The 21909-nt window shown below is 49.3% G+C and overlaps 1 protein-coding gene across 1 annotated transcript; it reads left to right on the top strand.

Annotated features, from left to right (window-relative positions):
* Positions 1-8089: 8089 nt before the first annotated feature.
* On the top strand, positions 8090-15791 carry GJC3 (gap junction protein gamma 3). Its single transcript, XM_055136130.1, has 2 exons — positions 8090-8230; positions 12156-15791. The coding sequence occupies exon 2, from the start codon at positions 12245-12247 to the stop codon at positions 13097-13099; it is 855 nt and encodes a 284-aa protein (XP_054992105.1). The 5' UTR covers positions 8090-8230; positions 12156-12244; the 3' UTR covers positions 13100-15791.
* Positions 15792-21909: the final 6118 nt, after the last annotated feature.

The raw sequence follows: 21909 nt of genomic DNA, 5'->3' as shown, positions 1-21909 counted from the left end.
ATGGAGCTGGTGGAGTGGAGAGGTGGAGTCCTGGGAATGGCCAGGCACAGAGCCAGGCCGGAAGGAGGCGCCGGCCCCTGGGAGGAGGCAATACTAGGCCACAGGGCCAGGGCAGGCCGGGGCGCTGAGCTACTGACCCCTGTGTCCTGGGGGGGAGGACCACCAGGCCCCCAGGGCTCTCAATATGTTGACATACCCCAGCCTGCACCTGGGCTTTGCCGAAGACAATGACTGGTGGTGGTGGTGGTGGTGGGGTGGAGCCATCGCGCAGCTGGGAGGGCATTTGCCTTGCAGGCGGCCAGCCTGGGTTCGAATCTGGCACCCCATATGGTCCCCCAGCCCCGCCAGGAGTCAGCCCTGAGCACTGCCAGGTATGACCCTAAAGCGTTAACCAAAACAAAGCCAAAACGTCCTGTCCCTTCTTGGTCAGTCATTAACTCCCATTCCCGGCCTCTGGCCGGGGGCCCTGAGTGTCAGAGCTTGGATTCCAGCTGGTCCCCAGCGCTGTCTGCAGAGGGGCTTGTGCTAGGCTGCAGCCCAAGAGCCCTTTCACATGGGAATGCCGGTACTTGGGAGACTGTCAGGACGATTTGGCCCTTGCTGCCGGGCTCCTGGAGCTCTTTGGTGGGCACCGGGAACCCAAAGCCCACCCGCCTCGCTTCAGAGGGTCGCAAACCGATTTCCGAAACTTGCGCGGGTCTTGCCTGTAATATTCCACATAGCCACGAGAGGGAGCCAGTCAGCGGGCTGGGAGCAGATTCTGCAGCGGTGATGGCGGAAGTTTCTCGGTACCCACAGACCAAACCATTGGTCGCTATCAAAAGGGAATGATAATTAGTTTCCATCTCTAGTTTGCATCATGTAGTTCTTCTTTCTCCTCTACTTAGCGGGTCTGCAGCTTGGGGCCAGGGCGAGAGGACAGCGGTATCTCCTAGGCCCTGCTTTTGATTTTTTTTTTTATTATTATTTTTGGGTCACACCCAGTGATGCACAGGGATTACTCCTGGCTCTGCACTCAGGAATTACCCCTGGCGGTGCTCAGGGGACCATATGGGATGCTGGGAATCGAATCCAGGTCCGCCGCTTACAAGGCAAATGCCCTACCCGCTGTGCTATCGCTCCAGCCCTAGGCTTTTGATCTTAAGATTTTTTAACCACTGTTTTAAATTTCTTACTCATGACTGATATGTCTCAGTTTTCTGCTTCTCCAGATCCAGTCTTGGGAGTCTGCAATGATTCTAAAACTCCAGCCATTTCTTCTAGGTTTTCCAATTTAGTGCAATTTAATGTTGCTAGGATCTTCTGCATTTCTAAGTTATTTGTTTTAAATACTTACCGTTCATCTCATATCCAATTTATTTATTTAATCTAATTATTTAATCTAATTTATTTAATCTAATATAATTAGGCGGTCACACCCAGGGACTGCCCCCCGGTGCCTTATCCCACCAAGGCCTACATCCAGAGATTATAACACCAAGCTCCCTGAAGCTTTGTTGCTTTGTGGCCGCGCGACATCTTTTAGCCTAGTTCTTCCTCTGAGAGAAAACTGGCAAGCTACCGAGAGTTTCCTGCCCACATGGGAGAGCCTCGCAAACTCCCCATGGTGTATTTATATGCCAAAACCAGTAACAATGATGGATGTCATTCCCCTGACCCTGAAAGAGTCTCCAATGCGGCACTTTTGGAATGGACGTGTAAAGAGAGGCTTCTAAAATCTTAGGACTATGATGAATGGAGATGTTACTGAGACCGCTCGAGAAATTCAACGATCAATGGGATGATGATGATGATTATGATGATGATGAATCTAATAATTATTTTTTTGGCTTTTGGGTTGCCGGTGAACAGGGGTTCCTCCTGGCTCTGCACTCAGGAATCACTCCTGGCAGTGCTTGGGAGACCACATGGGATATTGGGAATCGAACCCAAGTCAGCTATGTGCAAGGCAAGCACCTTCCTGCTGTACTATCTCTCTGGCCCCGATTCAATTTATTGGGTTTTAAGTTTTTTTTTCCTCCTTATGAGTTTGGCTAAGATTTATAAACAATAAATCTTGTTTATTTATTTATTTTATTTATTTATTTTTTTGCTTTTTGGGTCACACCTGGCGATGCACAGGGGTCACTCCTGGCTCATGCACTCAGGAATCACCCCTGACGGTGCTCAGGGGACCATATGGGATGCTGGGATTTGAACCCGGGTTGGCCGAGTGCAAGGCAAACGCCCTACCTGCTGTGCTATCGCTCCAGCCCCAAATCTTGTTTATTTTTGTGTTTGGGGCCACACCTGGCCGTGCTGAGGAATAACTCTTGGTTCTGCATTCAGAAACTACTCCTGGCAGTGCTCAGGGAACAATACAGGATGACGGGGATTGAACCTGGGTCAGCTGCCTACAAGGCAAATGCTGTCCTTGCTGTCCTACTGCTCTAGCCCTTGTGTATGTATATTAATGTCAGTTGTTGCTGTTGCACACTTTGGGCTCTAGTTTTCTTACTGATGTTATTCTAGCTGGTTGGTCTGTCCAGTGAGTGAGTGAGGTTTAAACTCACGGGCTGGAGTGTTAGTACAGCAGGTTAGATGCTTGCCTTTCACATGGCTGACCTGGGTTTGATCCGAAGCACCCAGAGCCCTGCCAGGAGTGATCCCTGAGTGCAGAGCCAGGACCCGGCCCCAAGCATGGTCCCCAAATCAAAATGAAAATAAACAAAAATCTCTCACCATGCTGGCGTAATCACTCCCATCAGTATATGCTTCATTTCTCTTAGCTTAATTAATTCTTCTGTCCCTTTAGTGCATATATATTTATAAGAGATTAACTCTCTTGGGCTGTTGATTTGTTAACCAGCATGCAATGGCTGTCCCTACCTCTTCTTATTTTCTTTAGCTTAAAAACTATTTGTATTTATTTGGTCTGATATAAATAAGGCTGCCCTCAATTTTTTTTTTTGTGTGTGTGTGTGTGTGGCAGGGGGGTTGCTCAGGGTTTACTCCTGGATTTGTGGTCAGGGATTACTCCTGGTGGGGCTCTGGGAACCATATACAGAGCTGGAGATTGAATTCAAGTCAGCCTCTGTCCTATGACTCTGGCCCCAGTGAGAGTTTCTCAAACATCCACAGGATTGAGCAAGTGACTGTGACCTTGAGTTGTGAGCACCTGGGAAACAGCAGGATGTGTCTGTAGCTGCTATAAGGCCAAGGTCCAGCTGGCTTCAGCTCTGGCCCATGGTTTCTAGTGGCTGGCATCTGGCAACTTGTGTTGCAGCAAAATTCAATTGATTTGGGCTAGAGATCATTTGGCACATAGACCCAATAGGAGCTTTTATTTTTTTGTTCTTAATTTTATTTTCAAAGATTTGTTCACAGTAATTTATTACATTTAATATTTCCACACCAATTCCACCACCATCACATCTTCCCATCATCAATATTTCGAATTTTCCCACCACCACCCAAGCCTGCCCCAAAGGCAGATGCTAAATCATTTATTTTATATTGGTTGTTATGAATAATTGAATAAAAATGATCCAAAAAGGTTTCCTTAGAGGAAAGTGTGTGAAAATTGTTGAATCTCATCTCAGAGTCATTAAACCCCAGTATTAGAGATCAAGTTTGAGTCTTTGTGTGCTAATATGTGTACACATACATATGTACATGTGTAACTTTTTAAAATCAAGATTGGTTGTCTTCTACCTTACCCCCCCCCAATCAAATGTGGTGTACTACTCTTGGTATATCAGTGACCTAATTGTATGAGATGTTGCGTGACTGTGAAAGCAGCTGCGCACTCCTGGGATTCTAAAACTTTTTCATAGGGTGCTAGAACTGGGGTTAAAATTTTTAAAATTAGATGGTGATTTTGGGATCTGGAGGCATTTCTGAAGCATGTTATTCTCTTCTGAGATTCATTTGTGAGTCTCTAGATCATGGCCATTATCATGGCTATGTGCTTAAATGGTGCCCAGAGGCAGTTTGTGGGCGTGACTGCCAGGAAACCAGAAGGGCAGGGAGATGGGGGGGAGGTCCCCTGTTCCCAACTCTGTGAAGCCTGGAGTTTTTAGACTTGTTGCCAAGTCTTTGTCACACTGACCAGAAACGCATTTTCCTGGAAGCAAAGATAAACAAACGGGGTGGCATCAACTGAAGAAGTTTCTACACAGCAAAATAAACGATAACCAGAATCAAAGGACACCCACGTGATGGGGAGAAAGACACCCCCGCAGACAGGGAGAAAATATTTTTCCATCACTCATGTGTTGGAAGGTTAATGATGTCTAAGATTTATAAAACACTAGTAGAACTCAGCAACAGAAAAAGTCGTGAGCGTGTCATACGGAGTGAAGTTAGTGGGAAGGAGAGGAAGTGACACAGAAAGGCCTGTCCTCTGTGTGACAGCAAGAGATAGAGGGAGGGAGGAGGAGAGTAAGCCTGAGAACGGAGTGACCAAGGGGGCCACAAATGTCTCCAGCCCAGTCCTTTCTCTCCAGGCTGTCCCCTCATCCTTGTTAGAGCAGAAGCTGCGCCCCTCCCCCCTGTCACGTGGCCTTTCTGCGTGGCTCGCTGTGGCCCCGCGTGGCCTTTCTGCGTGGCTTGCCATGGCATGCGGCCAAGGCTGTGGCAAGGGCAGGAACAAGGAGGAACTTGTCTGGGGGATAAAGAGGTGGGATGAGATTTCTCCTTCCCCCGGGCTTGTTTGCTGGTCCTGGTTCTCAGAAAGTCTTTGTACTGGAGCAATTTGGGACTTCAGTCAGAGCTTAGACACAATAAAGCTGAAACCCGCCCGCTCAAACCCAGACCCGGACATCAGCCCTCGCCGCCGTCTCCCTCATCACCCCACTCGTCCAGCTGCCTTGGACCCGGATCAATGGAGTCATTGAGGAATCAGGGACATTCATGAGACTCTGAAACATGTGCCTGTTCCCTGACCCTGGGGGAGGGGGTCACCCTCGCTCCCACCCCCGCTGCAAAGGGCCAGACAAGAGATTTGGTCCCTGGGGCGTGACGGACTGCAGAGTCCTGAGGTGGGGGTCCTGGGGGGCGTCTGACCCGGAGCCTGCTTCTGCCCTACGTCTTTGGTTCACTGCCTGGTGTCCCGCGCCAGCCTTTGGAAACGTTGCTTCTGGCTGCGTCTGATGCGGGATTCCCGAGATAAGTTGTTCCTTCTATAAAGCTGGAACGACATCTTGATCCTGGGAAATACCTTTGCTCTGAAAACTATCTTGTGGGGCCACACTGGACTGTGCTCAGGACTTGCTCTTGGCGCTGTGCTCAGGGGTCACTCCCGGCAGGCCTGGAGGAGTATTAAGGGTCTCCGGGGATTGAACCTGGGGCCACCACGTGCAAGGACTATCCACTGTGCTCTTGTGCGGCCCTCTGGACTCTGCTCTGATTTAGCAGCATGTTTTGCTCTTTGGAGTTGAGAGACGGGACGTCTTTCTGCTCCACCTTCCATTTCGTTCAGCCACATGTGGTGCTTTCACAAGTGAGCTGTTTGTAGGTGGTGTCCCCTGTTTGTTCCTGTCAGCTGCAGCCACTTGCAGCCAGAACTCCCAAACACACCTGCAACCTGACCCTGTCTCCCAAACAAGCCTGGAGTCTGTCCCCCCAAACAAGCCTACAGCCCATCCCCCCCAGCGAGCCTGCAGCCTGACCCCCAAACAAACCCACAGCCTGGCTCCACCCTCCAAATGAGCCTGGAGCCTTGCCCGCAGGGCAGAGCCCCCAACCCAACTTCTGAACTCGAGCTGTAGTGCACTGACCATCAGGTCCTGCTTCCCACGTAGAGTGTTCATCTCTGTAGACTGGGCTTGGCCCCGGCCTCCCCACGCTGCCTCAGGCTTTTCCATATTCCTCATCTGCTGCATTTCTCCCTTTTCCTCCTTTCCTGCCTCCCTTCTGGGTGAACCAATGACATGATCTGAATCCATAATAACTTAGAGCCTATGAACTATTGTCTTTTTAAAAAAAATTATTATTTTTTAATTGAGTCACCATGTGGAAAGTTACAAAGCTTTCAGGCTTAAGTCTCAGTTATACAATGCTCAAACACCCATCCCTTCACCAGTATACATATTGCACCACCAGAAACCCCTGTATGCATCCCCCCACCCCGCCCCCCCCCACCCCCACCTGTGTAGCTGATAAATTTCACTTTATTTTTCTCTTTACTTTGATTACATTCAGTATTTCAACAAAAACCTCACTATTATTGTTTGGAGTTCCCCCCCCCCATAGTTAGACCTGTTGAAAAGGAAGCATTTGGTAATTTGTTTTACATTGCTGACAATGAAGAGATATGAGGTCTTGGATTTCTGTATTTTAGTAACTAAGTCCAGGGAAATTTCTGCCAGAAATTGCATCACTGCAAGCTTGTACCTCCCTTTTGTGGTCGTCATAAAATGGTGGCTGGGGCTCAGTTCACAGTCTAGAGACACTTCTGCAAGAAGCTTCTGGTGCCCAAAGTAGTTTAGCTGGCCTCCGGGGCCATGGTCGTGCAGCAGCGGAGAGGCTGCACGTGTGCGGCCACCAGGCTAACGTCTTGGCGGAGGGCCGAACTATTGCCTTTTTTAAAGGCATTTTATGGGACATACTTTATAACATCTACAGACAGACAGACAGACAGACGCACAAGTGCATGCACAGATGCAGATGTAGACACACAGGCACACATTGACAACCACCTCCAAACACACAGGCACCCATTCACACACAGATGCAGACACGGGCACACACGCAAGCCCACACATGCAATCTCTCCCTTTTATTTTCTGTCTCTCTTGCATGAGCAAACTTGTCCTTTGACTGTTTTGGCCGGGAGAGTGTGGGGCATACAGAGATCGGTTGGGTTTGGTTTTGGTTTTGGTGTTTGGGTTACCCGGCTGTGTGACGCTGGGGATCGAAACCCTTGTGCAGAGCCTGCGCCCGGTCACTTGGACGATTTCTCCAGCCCTCGCAGAGTTCATAACTCACAAAACTCTCTCGTGTTTCTGGAGACTGCCCACATTCACTGCAGCCCTCTGGGGGGAGTGAGACCCCACTGGGGCTCTCTCAGAAGCCGATCCCCTCGCAGGACACAGGAAGTCGTCTCTAGAAGGTGAAGTCTCCTCTCTGGGATTCTTTGCCCGCTCCCCGAGGACACCAGGAATGAAAGACGGGGATGTGGGTGGTATCAGGGGGGACCCCTGGGGACAGCAGGAACTTGTGGGCTTCCTCTGTTCACTGTGGCCAGTGTGTTTGCTCAGAGCTGACAGGTATGTGCAGGCTTTTGTGGGGACAGGTTGTAGACCTGTTTTGGGGTAGGCTGCAGGGGGCTGTGACTGACTGGAACAGGCTGGGGACCCCCCAGGCGCCGAGGAAGGCAGGAAGTGAGGATGAGGGAAGCTGTGTTCAGGCTCCAGGTGCACAGGAAAGGCCTCTGGCGGCTGTTGGGAGGGGGCCGTGGTGCTGCGGTGCCTCCAGGGGTAGAGTGGGCGTCCTTTGGCCGTGCCAGCTGGGGCGGAGGACAGGGCGGGCCCTTGGCGGGGCAGGGGTCTCCCCCTATTCTCTGCTCTTTCCCTCTTGACCCCGCAGAGCCTGCTGGTGAGCTCTGGGCGCCTGTCTGAGAGGACTGGGGGTTCAGGCCTGAGATGGGGGAGCCGAGAGAGGCTTCCGGAAATGATTCAATTTTTGGTACTTGGGTCGCTGGGGCTCCAGCCTGCAGGAAAGGAACCAGAAAAACGGTCCAAGCAGGACTTGGAATTTTTCAAGTTAGCGTGACTGTCCTGGGCCAGGCCGAGCCCTGGGTGAGTCGGGGTGTGCACCCTCTGTGCATAGTGCTGGGGCCCCTCAAGCTTCAGGGCCCCTGGAAACTGTCAGGTGGCCCAGGCCTAGCTGTGGTCCTGGCGGGCTGGGCCCTGGGGGCCAGCCCCAAGTGTCCAGCCCCAGCCAGGCAGACTCCAGGGACAATGAGATGGGCTGGGCCTTTGCGGGTGGGAGGGGAAGTATGCCAAGGCCAGAGGCCAGAACAGCTGCTGCAGAATCCAAAAAGGCACAGGCCCCGCCCGCCCCAGCCCCACCCCAGATAAAAGTGATTGGGGCACGCTGTTCACAGGGTCCGGCTGAGGACCCAGGACTGGACGGTGCTAGACCCTGGGCTCCACTGCTCTGCAGTGGAATTTGGTGCCTCTCCCATCCCAGCCTGATCATCTGCTCCTTCACTTGGCCACGGGCTTCCCCTTTGCTAAGTGAGCTGGTGAGTTGACATTGGTTCTGATTTTCAGAACAGAAAACAGGTTTCTTCTTGTCCACATATACCGTGTGTGTGTGTGTGTGTGTGTGTGTGTGTGTGTGTGTGTGTGTGTATGTGTGTGTGTGTGTGGTTAGGGGCTTCCCAGGAAGTGCTGTGTGTGTGTGAATGTATGTTTGTGTGTGTGTGTGTGTGTGTGTGTGTGTGTGTGTGGTTAGGGGCCTCCCATGAAGTGCTGCTCCCAGGGCAGCCTGCAGGCCAGTCCTGGGTGACACTGGGCCCACAGGTGGAATGGCTCGTTCCACGTGTTCTCACAGACCTGAGGCCAGGTCTCAGCTTTGGGCCCTCTTTCCAGCAGCTGTTTACTTTTCATTATCTTCGGTTTGTTCCAAATTCTGGAAGAAAGACCCACTCTTCTTGGGTTCCTCAGGGACCCCAGCACCATCCTGTGGGGGCTGCGTGTGCCACCGCTGACTTCTGCTCTGCAGGATTTTTGCTGCAAAGACTCGTTTGTGGGGCATTGAATGAGGGCAGGGCTGCTTCTCTTCACGATGCTTGGATGAGTGACCGTGGGGATGAAGCTGGAACAGCACGTTCCATGCCAGGGTCTCTCTTCCTCTGTGGGCCCAGGGGCTTGCACGTTCTTCTGGGCTCGAGGCAGCGGGGCAAGAGTGTGGGCTGCCCGGCAGGCTGCAGGCAGCTGGGTGGGAGCGGGCTGCTGAGCAGACAGAGATGCAACTGGTGAGGCTGGGCTTGCAGCCCTGTCATCATTCATTCCGAGAACGGCGGCTCTGAAGCCTGCCCGGCCTCTCTCGCCCCAGGGAGCAGTGGGAAAGAGGTCTAGGGGCCAATGTTGATCCGAGCAGCTTCTTTGTTTGTTTTGGGGCAACACCTGGTGATACACAGGGGTCTTCCTGGCTCTGCACTCAAAAATCACTCCTGGTGGTGCTCAGGGGACCATTATGGGATGCCGGGGATCAAACTCAGGTCAGCTGTGTGCCAGACAAACACCCTCCACACTATCTTATTGCTCCTATTGGAGCGGCTTTTTTTTTTTTTTTTTAATCTTTTTGGGTCACACCTGGCAAAGCTCAGGGGTTACTCCTAGCTCTGCACTTAGGAATCACTCCTGGCGGTGCTTGGGGGAACATTTGGGATGCTGGGAATCAAATCGGCTGTGTGCAAGGCAAACACCCTACCTGCTGTACTAATGCTCTAGCCCCATTGGAGCAGCTTTGATTGGGTCACAGACCTTGTCACCCTTAGGAAAAGATTCATCTGGGCTCTTGGCGAGGTTCTTCTCTAAGAGAATTAGGTAGAAAGCAGTGGGGTTCAACCACCTGCCCATGGCCTGATGCTGGCCCATGGCGCTCAAAGTTTGAAAATCACAGGACTAAAGAAAATCAGACTAAAGAGAGCCCTGATGAGCCCCCCCCCGCCCCCACATCTGTTTATTTGATTCCCCAGCCAGACCCCTAAGCTAGCCCCATCTCAATCTCACTTCATGGCAGAAAGTCCAGTCTGACTTTCTGACTGGACCAGAGTTCTTGGAGCAAGAGAATGCCTGTTCCCTGTGTGCACACATTGCTGATGCACGCATGTTGCCTGGTGCATGCTCACACATGCTACCTAGTGCACAGTCCATATATGCACACTTCCTGGTGCAGGCATGTTCCCGGCTGCATGTTGCATTGTTCCCTGTCTGTGGTGCATTTTCTTTCTTTCTTTCTTTCTTTCTTTCTTTCTTTCTTTCTTTCTTTCTTTCTTTCTTTCTTTCTTTCTTTCTTTCTTTCTTTCTTTCTTTCTTTCTTTCTTTCTTTCTTTCTTTCTTTCTTTCTTTCTTTCTTTCTTTCTTTCTTTCTTTCTTTCTTTCTTTCTTTCTTTCTTTCTTTCTTTCTTTCTTTCTTTCTTTCTTTCTTTCTTTCTTTCTTTCTTTCTTTCTTTCTTTCTTTCTTTCTTTTTCTTTCTTTCTCTCTTTTCTTTCTTTCTTTCTTTCTGCATCACATCCAGCGATACACAGGTGTTACTCCTGGCTCTGCACTCAGGAATTACTCCTGGCGGTGCTTGGGGGACCACATGGGATGTTAGGATTCGAACCCAGGTTGGCCGCGTGCAAGGCAAATGCCCTACCCTCTGTGCTATCGCTCTAGCCCCTGCATGCACATTTTCTGGTGCATGCTAGTTCCTGTGTGTAGATAACATTGGTTTGTCCTTTTTCTCTGGCTGCAGGGAGCTTTGGTTTTTTGGGTTACACCCATCATGGTGCTCCCAAGGTGCTCCCTTTCCTCTGTGTTTATCTTTAACTTCTCTGCACTCTGCTTTCTCTGTTAATCACCAATATCTCCAAGTCAGACCCTGTGACTTGTAAAGTCAGATCCTTCTAAGGACTCTGGATTTTGTATTTGTAAGTGAAATATTGTTTTTCTCTTTCCCTTATGTCCTTTGCATAATTTACTTTAGAGCAATGTCCTTTTTGTACAGACACAGAAAGACCATTAATGCTATGCTTTTGTAACTTGGGAGTTAATTGACTCTGAATAATATTCACTCCTGGACACTTGTCATATTTACTGGACTTAAGCCTCAGTTGCCCTTAGTTCCTAGCACCCCAAAAGCAAGGTCCCGACAAAGGGACTGGATGGATCCAGGGCAAGAGGTAAGCTACCCTGGCATCGAACTGGGACAGGCCACATGCCATAAAATTTATAAGTTAAGGGCATGGTTGTGGATGAATTCTGCCATGACCCAAAGAGAAGTGACTGGAAAAAGACCCTGCTAAGGTTAGGAAGGACTTGGCCTGAGGACTGTAGTCTTGGATCTACAGTGAGATGTCCCCAGGAGAGCCATCCTACAAGCTTAATATGTCTCTTGCTGTGTCCATACAAAATGACTAGAAAGATTATTAAGAAGTATTTTTTTTTTTTTTTGCTTTTTGGGTCACACCCAGCGATGCTCAGGGGTTACTCCTGGCTTTGCACTCAGGAATTGTTCCTGGCAGTGCTTGAGGGACCATATGGGATGCCGTGGATCGAACCCAGGTCGGCAGCATGCAAGGCAAACGCCCTACCCGCTGTGCTATCTCTCCGGCCCCAAGAAGTAAATTTTTTTAAAGAGTTTTTAAAAAAGATTTAATTTTTTAAAAAATGAATCACTGTGAGGCACAGTTACAGACTTACAAACTGGTGATTGCATTGTAGTCATACAATGATCTAGTATCCATCCCTCCACCACTGCCCATTTACCACCAATGTTCCCAGAATCTCTCTCACCCCCCCCCCCCCGTTAAGAAATAAATTTAAGGTGACTTTTTCAATGGTTATGGACCAAGGACAGGAGAAATATGGCTTTAGATGAAATTCTGCCCTTGAGCGGATCTCCTAGGAGAAGATCTTTGTCTTAGAAGAGCTTCCCCGGAAGGAAGGGCTTTCATATGTTGATTGTGCTACCTGACCTAGGTGTTGTTGCTACCCCCAACTTTGACAGCTGGACTTTTGACTAAGGCTGTGAGACTGGGCACAGGGAGACTAGCATGGGGGGGAAGTAGGAAAGGAGAATGAGGGGCTGTGTGACTGGAATGGGGCACTCAGTGAGATTGGAATATGCACACGGGGAGAATGGCATAAATGGCGGGACGAAGATTGGAATAAACAGCGATTGATCACCAACCAGCTTGACTGCCCTGTTCCCTCCTTCATGCGTCTGTTGGTGGCGGCTGCAGGCCGGGGTGAAGAAGCGGCTCACGGCCACCGAACGAGTGTGGCGAGAGAGCCCACTCACTTATTGAACACACACCTGGGTGCAGCGTGACCCCCACGGAGCAAAGGGTAAAGGTGAGGGCAGGGGGGGACAGAGAGCGGGAGTCAGTGCTCACCCAGCAGTCATGAGAGGGGCCAGGAGCCAGCCACCCACTCACTGTTACTCTTTTACACAGAAACTCGAAATAGCTGCAGTCAGAACCCGGGACTTTCTCCAGCTCCTGCCAGCAGCAAGGTGGCTGCCTGCCGTGGCCGTGAGTCACCCATGAGCAGCCCCCGGCCCCCTGCAGGGTCTCCCTCGCCTCCCAGGATGTGTGGCAGCTTCCTGTGGCGGCTGGCGGTGGAGGAGAGTCAGCACTGCACCCCCGTGGGGCGCCTCCTTCTGCCTCTGCTCCTGGGGTTCCGCATCCTGCTGCTGGCCACGGTGGGCCTGAGTGTCTACAGCCACGATCAGCGGGAATTCACGTGCAACACGCAGCAGCCGGGCTGCAAGGCCGCCTGCTACGACGCGGCCCACCCCTTCTCGCCTCTGCACTACTGGGCCTCCCAGGTGCTCCTGGTCGCCATGCCCAGCGCCATCTACCTGGGCTTCGCCTTCTACCACGTGCTCTGGCGTTGGGACCCATCTGGGACGCTGAAGGAGGAGGAGACGCCCCTGCGAGAGGGCGGGGGCGGCTCTGACACCCCGGGAACCGGGACCCGCCAGCTCCTCTGGGCCTACGTGGTCCAGCTGGGGGTGCGGCTGGCCCTGGAGGGGGCGGCCCTGGGGGGACAGTACCAGCTCTACGGGTCCAAGGTGCCGGCCTTGTTCTCGTGTCGCCGGGAGCCTTGCCCCGGGAGTGTGACGTGCGTTTTGTCGCGGCCGTCGGAGAAGTCCGTCCTCTTGAAGGCCATGCTGGGCGTCAACGGGCTCTGCTTCCTCTTCACGCTCCTGGAGCTGGCGCTCCTGGGCCTGCGGAGATGGTGGCCCACCTGGAAGCAAAGACACCCCTTTGCTAAGTGCTGCCCGACCGCAGGGGCTGCCGGAGGTGACAAGGAACAGAGGGGTAGCGTCCCAGAGGTGGTAACAAAAGGGCATCCCCGAGAAGCTGGAGAGGGGCCCGTATCTTCCAGCCCCTGAAGCCATCCTTGGAGGGACCCTCTGGCTGGTCCCGAAGGGGCCCCAGGCGGAGGTCCTCACACTGCTCCCTCCACTCAGTTCCTTCCAGTGCGCTACAGGCCACAGCTCTGCTTCCTCCCCGCCTGCTCTGGCTCACCTAGAAACAAGAATCAGTCCCATTGGGCCCAGAGCTGTAGCACAGCAGGGAGGACACTTGCTTTGCATGTAGCCCACCTGGGTTCAATCTCCTGTGATTGTCTGAGCTCCTCCAGAGCAATTCTTTTTCTTTCTTTCTTTTTTTTTTTTGTTTTTTTGGTTACACCTGGTGATGCACAGGGGTCACTCCTGGTTCTGCACTCAGGAATTACCCCTGGCGGTGCTCAGGGGACTGTTGGAATATTTCCCCTTTCCAGCTGCCTTCTGGAGTTTTGTCACAGAAACCTTTTGTCACAGAAACCTAGCTGATCTTTGACCCGCAGATCTAAGGTGCTAGCCAGGCTTGATTTGACATTGTAGATTCCAGGCTGCAGCCCAGCCTGGTCTTTGGGATGTAAATCCGAGTGCTTTCAGCCCAAAGAAGGCTTCCGTTTTGGTTTTGTATCTTCTTTGGGGGGGGGGGGCTAGATTAACGGCCTGCAGATACAAGAGAATTATGTTGCCTCAACATTCTTCCTGTAAGATCTTTTGGTGCCTTTGGTGACGTCAATGTATTGTGCCCTTTGGAGGGGCCATGATCAATAAAAGGGGTTCGGAGAGAAGGTGGGGGGGGAAAGTGTATAGAGGTGGAAAGTGTATAGAGGCGGAAAAGTGTATAGGGGCGGAAAGGGTATAGAGGGCGAAAAGGTGTAGAGAGGACGGAGAGTGTATAGAGGGAAGACTGGAATAAACTGCAAGTGAGACCAACCATCTTGGCTCCGTTCCTTCCTTCACCTGCCACATCTTCGCCACCAACCTCCCTGGGGTGGGGGAAGCGGCCGGAGGCTACCGAACTCGGGTGGCGGGAGAGACAGCTGCTGCCCTAGGCCCTGTGCCTGGCTTGGTGCGGTGAGGCGTCCCTTCCCTCGCCTGCGCTTTTTCTTCTTATTTTTATACAGGGGACCATATGGGATGCTGGGAATTGAACCCGGGTTGGCCACATGCAAGGCAAACTTCCACCCACTATACTATTACTCCCGCCCCTCCAGAGCAATTCTTGAGTGCAGAACCAGGAGTAACTCATGAGCACTGTCAGGTGTGCCCCCAAACCAAACAAACACCGCCCACCCACCCCAAGTCTCAGCTCTGTTTGCCTCTGACTTTGCAGGGTTGTGGCAAAGCCCCGATAAATTCTTCTTCCCATCTTGAGAGGCCATGAAGCATCTCCGAGAGCTAAAGGGCTCCAGAGCTTCTGGGCCAACCCCCACTTGCCTTTCCTCAAACCGGATTCCAGAGTCAGTTGCAGAAGGCTCACGGCCCTCTCTGTCCCGGCAGTCACCCTGAGGCTGGCTGGGACCCTCCTACTGCTGGGAACCTTCCTCAGCTCCCACATTATCTGCAACTTCTCAGCCTGTGACCTCTGGGGGCCCAGAGACCTTCACATAGTCCTGTTCCTAGGGCCTTCTGAAGAGACCTATTCCAACTCTGCTGCCTTCGGGGGCCGCCGTGGTCCAGGGCGCACAAAGAGCCCCGAGTTCCCTTCACTTCTTTCCCTTTGTGGCTGTGCAGAGCCAGTTGCCCTCAGAACCCAGCAAGGGCGCTGCCGACCCCCACCAGCACATGGCTAGCACAGTGGGTTTGACGGCTGATTTGAGGGTACCAGGAGGGAGGCACTCCAGCAGAGTCTAACTAAGTGGGTAATTTCTTGTCTTAAACTTAATTTATATTTGCCTTTTGGCCACACCCAGTGGTGCTCAGGCTTATTCCTGGCTCTACACTTAGGAATTACTCCTGGTGGTCTCAGGGGGCCAATATGAGGTGCCGGGATCGAACCTGGATTAGCCATGTGTAAAGCAAGTGCCTTACCATTGTACTATCTCTCCAGCCCCTATTACAAAGAAAATTTGTGTGGGGTGGGGGGGTCACTTGTGGTGGTCCTTGGGGGCCATTCCCACAGGGCTCCAGCTAGGGGTCACTCCCAGGGTGCCAGAGATCATACCTGAACACCTCAGCGTCACGCAGTGGGCACTTTACAGCATTGTGGTCCTTTTTGTTAGCGCATCACCCTCATCCCTGGCGAGGGCTAGACTCTCTCCCCAGTTCTTGTCCTTGAATCCTCAGCCCAGAGAAGTTCCTTCATTTTGTTTTCTTCTAAGTCCCAAGTTATCACTGAGTCAATCATGAAGATTCATTTCCAGAGAAAGGGACTGATTCCCCCAGGAACACCCAGCTGCAGTGCGTAAAATACTGATTGTCCTTTCTGCAACCCAATTGTTTCATTAAAAACACAAAACAAAACAGTATGACACTAAGATCCAATGCCAAGGAAAATGGGCCAAGAGGACTGGTCAATGCTTGGTCAATGGTGTGGGAGACGGAGGGTAGTTAAGACAGAGGAGGGACCATTATGACAATACTAGTTGGAAATGATCACTCTGGACAAGAACTGAGTGTTGAAAGCAGGTAAAGGGATATCCATGATAACCTTTCAGCATCTGCATCACAAACCATAATGCCTAAAATGAGAGAGAAAAAGAGTGAGAGAGAAGAAAGATGCCTGTGATAGAAGCAGGCTGGGGTGGGGGATGACTTGAAGGGGTGGGAGGGAAACTGGGGACACTGGTGCTCAAAATTTACACTGGTGGAAGGGTGGGTGTTGGAACATTGTGTGACTGAGATGCAATTATGAACAATTTTGTAATATTCATAATTGTAATGCTCAAAAATCTATCTCATAGTGATTCAATAAAAACATAATTAAAAAATTGAAAAAGAGAATCACTTGTTGGCTGAAAGATTCCCTGGGACCAACCAAGTAAGCAAGGGGGAACAGTCAATATTATCAGTTCTAGTTCCTCCTTGTCTGGACCCCTCCTTTCCAACAGCTTTGCTGGGACAGAGTTCCCGTGCCAGGAAATCCACTCATTAGAAGTCGGCAAGTCAGTGGCTTTAGAATTGTGTATCCACCCACACAAATGATTTTAGAACATTTTCATTAACTCAGAAAGAAACCCTGTGACTCTTAGCTGAGATACTCCCTTAGTCCTTCTGACCCCAATGTATTAGCAATCACACATTCATTTTCTTTCTTGTAGGTTCTCTTTTCCTTGGGATACAAGTGGAATTATATGATATGTGGTCTTTGGACACTAGCTTCTTTCCTTTTTCAAGTGTTTTGGGTTCATTCACGTTGAAGCATATCTCAGTACTTCATACCTTGCTAAACCTGATTTTGTTGATCCATTTTCTAGTTGATGGGTATTTGAATGATCTCTCCTCTTTGATCATATGAGTTACGGTGCTATGAATGTTTCTGAATAGGATCACTACAACAAACATGTTCCCTTTACCTAGGAAAGTATACTTAATAAGAACTAGGATTAATGTTGGGTTCTAGTCCAGACATCCTCAGATTGGTTAGATTACATTGCACATTCAACATCTTTCCACCAGCAAGTCAAGGATCACAACTGTTGAGTGTGCAAAATCAACATCTTTGACCCAACAAATACATGTTCTTAACTCCACGTGAGATAGAATATTGATTTATTTCTATTTGTGAGTTCCCAGAGAAAAGACCGTATTTACTCTCGTATGTGTGCTCAAGACATCACAGATTCTTTAAAACATTAATTAATGGGCTTGAGAGTTAGTGCAGCATGTAGGGCGCTTGAATCACAAATGATTGGCCTTGATCCGACCCTGCATACTCTATCTAGTGCCCAGAGTCCACCAGGAATGATCCCTGAATGTAGATCCAGGAGTAAAGTCTGAGCACAGCTGGTTGCAACCCCTGCCTACAAAACAGTCCCAAATTAATAAATTATTTTTAATGTATATTTTACAGATTCTTGACAAATAAGTAATAATTTAAAAAATGTCATAGAACCTGTAAATAGAGAAAAATATTCTATGAGATGAAGGGGGTGTAGGGTAAAAGAAATAACACAGTTTCTTTTTCTTTGTGTTTCCTTCGCCACCTTTGGTGGTCCTCAGGGCAAACTCCTGGTGTGAGCATGGAGGTCACTCCCAGTGGTGTTCAGAGGTCCATTCAGTGCCAGGTACTGGATCTGGACATTCTGCATAACAAGCTTCCACTCAGCCTCTGAGTTAGCTCTAGAGAAAGACAGTAGTTTCTGAAGAAAGGGATGGTGCGTGGAATCTGCTTGAAGAAGCCAAAGGATGCAGCGCAGCAAACCAATATAAGGCAAAAGTTTTATACAATTAGAAGATAAACTCAATCATGAGTAACTCTGTAAACTATGGTGCCTCAATACAAAATAAATACAAAAAATTATAAAAAAAAGTAAGTTGTCGGGTTGGAGCAAAAGTACAGCGGGGAGGGCGTTTCCCTTTCATACAGCCAAACCGGGTTCGATTCCCAGCATCCCATATGGTCCCCCAAGCACCGCCAGGAAAATTCCTGAGTGCAGAGCCAGGAGTAATCCCTGTGCATCCCCGGTTTGACCCAAAAAGAAAAAAAAGTTGTGATGTGTCTATCACGTGACTGGTATGACCTTGATTTATATTAATGGAAAATGAATTAGCTAAAAGTATACATTTTGGTGATGTCATGAATAAAGCTGTAGCAAAGTGAGTCAGGACAATAGACCAAACACGATGGCCACTTACTACCTGTATTGCAATCCATAACACCCAAAAGGAGAGAGAGAGTAAAAGGGAATGTGCCTGCCACAGAGGCGCCTGTGGGGTGGTGGTGGAGTGGGGGAGGTGGGAGGGATACTGGGAACACTGGTGGTGGAGAATGGGCAATGGTGAATGGATGGGTACTCGATCATTGTATGACTGAAACATAATCACAAAAGTCTTTAAGTCTGTAACTATCTCACAGTGATTCATTAAAAAATATTTAAAAAAGAAAAAGAAAAAGTGAGTCAGGAAACAAAGATGCTAGCAGTTGAGTTGAGGTAGAGAAACAGAGACAAACTGCACATGTTCTAGGATGAAGAGTAAGAGCAGATTACAAGGACTGACTGGGTGGAGACTCATAGTCATTGCATTAGCTTCTTTCGCTTTTGCATCTGAACCTTTCCCTGCATTACATTCATAATGCTGGAGTATGGGCATGAGCGAGGCAGGGAGAAAAGTTAGTGGTGCTCGCCTCTCTCCATGATTTCTTTGCTATGATATCTGAGGTGACTCTAACGAGTCTTGTGGCCATAGAGGCTGGGTCTTCCTCACACTGTCTTCTCTAAAGAATTGGGGAATTTGGGGCCATCAAGTTTCCAAGACAGAAACAGCCAGGGATTCTAAGAAGTGTGTCTATTCCTGGCTAATGGGCCATTGGAGAAGATATTCCCTAGCTGTCTGAAGAGTCACACCGCTCACAATATCGCACTCCCGGACCCCTGTAACTGCAAGGGAAGCCTTTTGGGGTTGCTGGTCTCAATGCGCTCCATAAGTCTAATTGGCACCTTGAGTCCTGGTGTCGGGAAGAGATGCAGGATGAGTCCCCTGGGTTGAAATCCCTAGTGCCTCAGTTTGCATCAGCTGACATCATCGTTCCTCTGGGTTAGTGGCTCTTTCATATCCCACACATCTTCTCTCACGATTATCTTGTGTCACGCCAAACGTGTGATTTCTGCTGAGGATGTAAACAAGAAGGGACTTGCAACCAGAAAGTTCCTTAGTACCAGGAAGGGACTGAGATCACCAGTACCCATCAAATTCTAGTTTTAATGAAGTAAATAGGGAAGTGGGGATTGAGCCAAGGGGAGGATGCCATGAGTGTCCCCAAACCCAGTAAATCCACAACAGGTTTTCTTTGGCTGCCCTTGTTGAGCAGTCAAAGAAATGCCTAAACTCGCATTTAGATTAAACTGGCTTTCAATGTAGCCCTTAAGTTTATGGAGACTCCCATTGCCTCAGTTCTGTTGGGGTGACGGGGATAGAGAGGGATGCAGATACCCACTCAGAGGCAGAGGAAGGATATGCAGGACTCCAAGTCCCTACTTAGAAAGGTTAAAGATCAGTTACTTAATTTGTCCTGCTGGGTGTCTCTGGAGGTCACACACCAGAGCCCAGATTGCGAGAGCATTGCACACTTTTGTGTGGTGCCTTGTTGCTGCTGCTTCGCTGGAGGACCAGAATAAACAATACCTGTGTGGACAGTGTCCTCCCTGCCAGTCTCCCAGGAAGTGGGAATTCCTTGGGTTGGAGAGGGGCGTCTCCCAGCGTTTCCAGAAAAGGCTACTTTGGAAGACCAGTAGCCAATATGTGAGTCATTGATCTCACCGTGTGTGGCCCTATCAAGTCCCCTTTGCATTTTTATACTTGCTCTTCCCACAGTCTCTCAGGAAGTCCCGGGCCAGGTAAGTTTGGCTTATGAGTTTATCCAGGAGACTCCCATTAGGAACTAGGCATCATGTGGAATGATCAGCTCATTTTCTCATCCCTTCAGTGAGAGTGATATTGGACCCATCTAGGAGGGAAAGTTTCCAGAATACGGGATGGGGGGGAAGTTACTGGAGTTGGGGGTTCAAAGGCAGAATGTGAAATTAACAGGAACTATGTATTGGAAGGAGAGGCATGAATCAGTTGATGGGAAAATATTTGCTAAGAAGGGAAGAGGGAAGCAGAATGGGATGAGAGGGAAATATATGGTTCTTCAGTGAAAGGGAGATGGGTGGGTTTCTTGATAGAATAGATGAGATGTGTGGCAGCATGTGGAAATGGAGTCACTGATTCAGTAGTAGTCGAGCAAGAAGAATTAGTGCAAACAGACTGCCAATAGAATGAAATTGTAGGCTATATTTTCAGGGAGGGAGATATAACAGATGTGCCCTTTTATGTCCACATTACAGAATTCTTTGAAGAATGAATTGAGTCTTAATTCTTTGCTTCAAAAGCAAGCTCTAATCGGGAACTCATACAGATTAATGCACATTAGAAAGAAAATTATGAAAGAATCAGACCTGAGATTTTGGTGATCCACTGAGGTCATTATTTTTTTTTTTCAGGTGGGATCATAATGTACATCGGGGTCTTATTCAGATCTTATTCTTGTGAGAGTTGGATAACAGTTTACTCCAGAAATCTGGCTGGGTAATCATTACAATCCTGGTATTATCAGTGTGATCCGTGGTTTGAAAACTCTCAGGTCTGTCTATGCAGGACACATCCTAGTTTGTTTTCTGGGTGAGCTAGTGATGTGTCACATTTCTCCTTGCCTCCAAATAAAGACAATACTGAGTCATTCTCCAATTCTAACATGACACAGTCTTCTCCCATACAATGGAACATGTCAGCCTTTCCCAGCACTTTTTTGTTTAAATGTGTATGGCAATTATCTTAGCATTTAGTGATAGGATATTAAAAGGAACCTCAGAATCAGGAGAATGAGCATCGCTCCACTGGAGAACAAGAATTTATAGTCTCTTCTGGGAAAAGGTTTAGCACATTTGTGGTTTTAGATGGGATGTTTTCCTGAGTTAGGCAGAACGACAACTTTATAGTGGATAGTTTGAGATGAAGCATGACGTAAGAAGATGTGTGTGTATGTGTGTGTAATAAACATGGACAGACTCTGATGTCTGAGCAGTATGTCACAGTGATCAGGATGAGCCAGGATCTTTCAAGTGTCTGTGTTACATGTTTCTGGTCCATGTGAGTCACAGGGCAGACTAAGGGCTGCAAAGTGCAGAGCACACAGCAGTGCCAGCCTGCATCTCCCACGTTTTTGCTGATCTGCTGTTGCCCCTCCCAGCCGCCCCATGCTGTAGCAGCCCCCACCCCCTGACCTTCAGCTCCTGTGCATTTCCCTCAGATGTGTGTGTTTAGCTCCTTTAAGAAAGACCCAGATTCACAGTCACCCCCAGCCTCAAGTGTCCCAGAGGCATGAAGAGCTGAAGTACGTTCCAGTCTTCCCTGGTGGAGTCCAGTCTGTCTCTCCTAGATTCACAGCCATCGTCCATTCCTCACTCTGTGTCTGCCCTGGGACTACAAGTTCTGGCACTGCTAAAAACAAAAATTGAAAGGTGACTAATTTTCATTGCTTGTTGATTAGATTTTATAATGCTAATGCCCAAGTTCTGAGACATCAAATATATACATGTGTACAAGTCTTAGTGGTTTATGTTTTGATTAAACCTTTTCCGATACAAGGAACCTGAACACTATGTGTATACAAGCTTATTTATGGATATGCACAATATATATGTCCAGTTGTAAATCACTGTCACTGTCATCCCATTTCTCATCGATTTGCTGGAGCGGGCACCAGTAACCTCTCCATTATGAGACTTGTTACTGTTTTTTGGCATATCGAATGCACCATGGGTAGCTTGCCAGGCTCTGCCATGAGGGAGAGATACTCTCAGTAGCTTGTCGGGCTCTCTGAGAGGGGCGGAGGAATCGAACCCGGGTTTGCTGCATGCAAAGCAAATGCCTTACCCGTTGTGCTATCGCTCCAGCCCAGAATATAATTAAACATACTATATTTCTAATACTTAAAGACTTCACTTTTCTGGCTCCTGGGCCACACCCAGTAGTGCTTTGGGCTTACTCCTAGCATGGCACTCAGGATCACACCTGCTCGGCTCAGGAGACCATATGGGTACCAGGGATCAACCTGGGTCGGCCGTGTGCAGGTCAAACACCCTAACCATAGGGCACCTTTCTAGCCCAAGATTTAAAATATTTTCCTTTTGGTTTTTGGGCCACATACAGCAGTGTTC

Source organism: Sorex araneus, chromosome 4 (assembly GCF_027595985.1).
Source record: "Sorex araneus isolate mSorAra2 chromosome 4, mSorAra2.pri, whole genome shotgun sequence".
NCBI classification, from domain to species: domain Eukaryota; kingdom Metazoa; phylum Chordata; class Mammalia; order Eulipotyphla; family Soricidae; genus Sorex; species Sorex araneus.
This window is presented reverse-complemented; position numbering and strand designations above follow the sequence as displayed.

Bases quoted from the DNA above. Each gene is read 5' to 3' on its own strand.
- GJC3 (XM_055136130.1), top strand. From the start codon at position 12,245: ATGAGCAGCCCCCGGCCCCCTGCAGGGTCTCCCTCGCCTCCCAGGATG.